General features: G+C 47.3%; 1 protein-coding gene across 1 annotated transcript; it reads right to left on the reverse strand.

Annotated features, from left to right (window-relative positions):
* Positions 1–257: 257 nt before the first annotated feature.
* LOC132510991 (heterogeneous nuclear ribonucleoproteins A2/B1-like) lies at positions 258–1342 on the reverse strand. Its single transcript, XM_060133634.1, has one exon. The coding sequence runs from the start codon at positions 1296–1298 to the stop codon at positions 258–260; it is 1041 nt and encodes a 346-aa protein (XP_059989617.1). The 5' UTR covers positions 1299–1342.
* Between the last annotated feature and the right edge of the window lie 3405 nt (positions 1343–4747).

A 4747-nucleotide genomic window follows, 5' to 3' on the forward strand; every position in this document is an offset into this window, starting at 1 on the left:
TAAGGTAATGTTATTAAATAATGTTAAATAATTAAACATTATTTAATTAAATTAAATAATGTTATTAAATAAATTAAATTCACAAAATGGCTCTCTGCATCTGCTCTGGTGTCTTCTGCCGTATCACTGCATATTTATGCATGACTGAGATAAGAGTTTCCTTAACATTGTTATTTCGATAACCTGAAGCTGTTCTGTTACCTCTGGGCTCTCATCCTCTCCCATTTATACAGTGAAGCCCATGGTAAATAGGAAGATCAATATCGTCTTCTCCCTCCATACCCCCCACTTCCTCCACCTGGACCATAGTTTCCTCCACCTGGACCATAGTTTCCTTCACCATACGGTCCTCCCATGTTTCTGCTACCACCAAAGTTTCCACTCTTCATTGGACCGTAGTTAGAAGGTTGCTGGTTATAATTTCCAAAATCATTATAATTTCCACTTCCATAATTTCCTCCTCCATACTTGTCATAACCACCTCTGCAGCCCCCACCCTGGTTGCCATATCCAGGTCCTCCACCACCATATCTTCCTCTTCCTCCTCCATAACCAGGGCTACCTCCAAAATTGCCACCTCCAGGTCCTCCTCCATACCCATTATAGCCAACCCCAAATCCACGACCACTTCCATATCCATCAGATCCTCCTCTGAAGTTACTTCCTGGTCCTGGTCCAAAATTTCCACCACCACCACGAGAATCTCCAAAACCAAAGTTGCCTCCTCTTCCACTTCTAGAACTTTGGACTTCCTGCATTTCTTGTCTAGATAAAGCCTTCTTTACTTTTGCATTATGACCATTGATAGGATGGTATTTCTGCAACACAAGCTTATCCACAGGATCATGGTCATCAAAAGTAACAAACCCAAAGCCTCTTTTCTTTCCAGACTGCCTATCGGTAATTATCTCAACGGCATAAATTTTTCCATATTCCTCAAAGTAATCTCTAAGATGATGTTCCTCAGTATCTTCTTTAATTCCACATACAAACAGCTTCTTCACAGTGACATGAGCCCCTGGCTTTCCAGATTCCTCTCTTGCAACAGCACGTTTTGGCTCCACCACTTTCCCATCAATTGAATGAGGTCTTGCAGCCATGGCGGCATCCACCTCAGCCATGGATGAAAAAGTTACAAAACCAAATCCTCTAGATCTTTTGCTTGCAGGATCCCTCATTACCACACAATCTGTAAGTTTTCCCCACTGCTTGTAGTAGTTCCTCAAACTTTCTTCTGTAGTTTCAAAGCTCAAGCTACCAATAAAGAGTTTACGGAATTGTTCCTCTTCTCTCTCCATCGCGGACTCAGTCGCTTCAGCCCGATTTCCCGCAGCCGAGCGAGATGAGATCTCCGCGAACGCACACGAACCGGACTCGTCCTGGCGCTGTAGTGAGAACTGCCGCTGGTCCTGGCGCTGTAGTGAGAACTGCCGCTGGTCGAGAAACGACACCGCTAGGAGCACCTCCACTCTGGACCCAGCGCTGCTACTGCTGCCGCTGCCGCTACAGCCGCTGCCGCCGCTTTTCTAGAACCTTCCCCCGACTAACGCCTCCTCCCCTACGTCAGGCCGTTGCGTAAACGGCCTAACCGCAGCCAATAGCGGGAACGCTCTACGACCTCCTTGCGCCAAGTACGTGCCCCTCCCCCTTGCGGCCAGTCCACGGCAATATTTACATTTGGCCTAAAGGCGAAGTTATACCTCTTTACTGATGAAATTTCAGATACGGGCAGACATGGTTTCATCCTAATCAGGCCTGGGATGGAAATGGGGGATGTGTGTGGATTTTTTGGAGTGAGAGGCTTTTTCAGAGTAGCTCAGATCATGTTGATCCCTGACTCAGTCTTTCTGTGATATGTACTTGGCATTCTTCTATCTCTTTTGGTCTTGTTGTGGTCAGGATAAGGTAAACTGGCTGGGGAGTGCAGCAAAGTTCCACCTGAATTTTAGTGGTTCCTGTCTGGTTAGGGTAGTCCCATAATTAGATCACGATAGTGACAAGCTGTGGATTCATTTTCCACTGAGCTTTTCAGAGAGACACTGTTCTTCAGCCACTGACTAAATCCTTAACTTGGCCAAAAATGGTAGATATTCCAGACCAAAGATGCAAGTTAGACCTTGACATTTGGCTGAATTATTGTTGAAAGTTTTACATGTCAGAACCTCCATAAATAAGAATGTAATGCTTCCTCCCTCCCCTCTCCACTTCACAACGATAAGGTGAGACTCCAGGAGGTAACAAGTCTGTGAAAGTCAGGGGCACTGAATCAGTCCACATCCTGTCACTCCAGGCAGTGAGGATAGCTGGATGAAGGAGCTGTTTACAGGGTTCAGACAAGCGACAAGGGTGAGGATGCCAGGGAAGGTGGTAACGAGTCCCAGGGACCAACAGCTACAGGGACCCGCTACTGCCTCCAGGCTGAAGGGGAAAGTGGGAGTAGTGACCAGAGCCCAGGGGCAGCTGCAGCTAGGAGAGGGCCTGGGATGAGAGTCAAAGCCAGCCATCAGCCCAGCAGCGGGGGATCTGGCAGAATAAACATCCCAACCTCCTGCTTCCCATCTCTTGTCAATGCCTCCCGTTGGCCAAACCCAGCCAGGAGCCAGACAGCGAGGGAGCCTCTAGGTATAGACCACACAGGTCGGCCTCCTGGATCTCAGAGCAGGGTCGAGAAGGCTGGAGAGTGGAGCTGGAGGAGCCAGTGGAGAATATCCTGCGGACTTGTTCCGAGTAACAACCACAGGAGTAGAAGGTATGAGAAGGCAATGTTCTGCAGGTGGACGGTTCATGACCGCCGCCCCCCCATCCCCAACAGCCCAAACCACTAAAGCTGATGTCCTACTTCCAGATGGGGTATGTGATGTTGATTATATGTGTCAACTTGACTGGGCTAAGGGATGCCCAGATAGCCAGTAAAACATTATTTCTGGGTGTGTCTGTGAGGATGTTTCTGGAAGAGATTAGTATTTAGAATCAGTAGACTGAGTAAAGAAGATCTTTCCTCATCAGTGTGGGTGGGCATCATCCAGCCCAAGGAGGGCCCGAATAAAGCAAAAAGGTGGAGGAAAGTTGAATTCCCCCCTCTGTTCTTGAGCTGGGATGTCCAACTTCTCCTGCCCTCAGACATAGGAATTCCTGGCTCTTGGGTCTTCGGACTCCAGGACTTATATCAGTGGCTCCCTGGATTCTCTGGCCTTTGGACTTGGACTGACAGCATCTAGCCTTCCTGGTTTTTGAGCTTGCAGACGGCAGATCATGCAAATTCTTGGCCTCCATAACCATGTGAGCCAATTCCTACAATAAATCTCATATATATATATAAATCCTAATAAACCCTATGGGCTCTTTCCCTGGAATACATAGCACTAGAATAATTTATATGTATATGAGACTGGAAGTCTGTTTCCCCAATGATGCTTATGTGACAGGGACAAGGTTTATTGAAGTGTGTGAGTACTCTAAGAAGAGTTCTGGCTCAACTTTGATAAAGATCTTTTGGGATGTAGAACTTCGAGAATGAGTGGGAAGAGAGCCCAGAGGAAATGGAACAGGACCTAACACAAGAGATTAAATCACCCTCCATAATAAAAAGCTCCAGGGACTTCCCTGGTGGTGCAGTGTTTAAGAATCCGCCTGCCAGTGCCGGGGACACAGGTTCGAGCCCTGGTCCAGGAAGATCCCACATGCCGCGGAGCAACTAAGCCTGTGCGCCACAACTACTGAGCCTGCGCTCTAGAGCCCGTGAGCCACAACTACTGAAGCCCGTGCGCCTAGAGCCCGTGCTCCGCAGCAGGAGAAGCCACCGCAATGAGAAGCCCGTGCACTGCAACGAAGCGTAGCCCCCACTCCGGCCGCAACCAGAGAAAGCCAGCCCACAGCAATGAAGACCCAATGCAGCCAAAAATAAATAAATAAATAAGTAAAAATCAATTAAAACAAAATAATAAAGAGCTCCAAAAGAGCGGAGACATTTGGGTGCTGGAGAGAGCATGGGAGCTTTTGACATACAAAATGCTCTTGAGTAGCTAGGGATGTGACAGAATTAGGGAGGAGAAAAGGGGGCTTTAGAAAAACTTTGCAAAGTGTTTATATCTCTTCAAAAGATTTAAATAAATAATTGGATTTTTTTTAAAAAAACATCACTTTCAGTTGCTGAGCCATGTTTCTTTGTATGAGCTCCAAACAGTGCCAGAGCCACATGGGACCTGAAGTTTTGGAGTTACACTAACAGACCTTCTGGATGGTTCTGGCAATAGAGGACTGGCCCCAAACCACTCCACATACCACATTCTCCATCCTCTGTGATGTAGCACAGAATCCTGGGAACTTCTGAGGACTCAGCTTCATTCCAAGCTGTCGTACCTTACACAGGATCACTGGAAAAGTGAAGGGATGACCATTTTACTCTTTTTGTAGAGAGGCCAGAGAGGATAAACACGTCGTTCATGATCATCCAAGCTTTCTAAGGAGGAAAGAGGCATAACCCCAGCTCCCTGACTCCCTGTGTGGCCCTCATTCCACTCAGCTGACTGGCTGCAGATTCCGTTGCCTTACCTTTCTAGAAAGTGAAAATCCATCTCCTCTTTCCTTCCTGAGAAGACCCAGGCTTCTACCCAGGGTCTGTGTGGGACAAAACCAGAGCCTGAGCTTTTATAAAATCGTTTCTTTTGAGTCCTTCATTCCTTTCTTGAAAGCAGTTTAAATGGCAGAGGAGGCTAAGCCCAAGGGCTTGGAGGTCTGAGCACTGAGT

Source organism: Lagenorhynchus albirostris, chromosome 20 (assembly GCF_949774975.1).
Source record: "Lagenorhynchus albirostris chromosome 20, mLagAlb1.1, whole genome shotgun sequence".
Taxonomy (NCBI): Eukaryota; Metazoa; Chordata; class Mammalia; order Artiodactyla; family Delphinidae; genus Lagenorhynchus; species Lagenorhynchus albirostris.

Bases quoted from the DNA above. Each gene is read 5' to 3' on its own strand.
- LOC132510991 (XM_060133634.1), bottom strand. From the start codon at position 1,298: ATGGAGAGAGAAGAGGAACAATTCCGTAAACTCTTTATTGGTAGCTTG.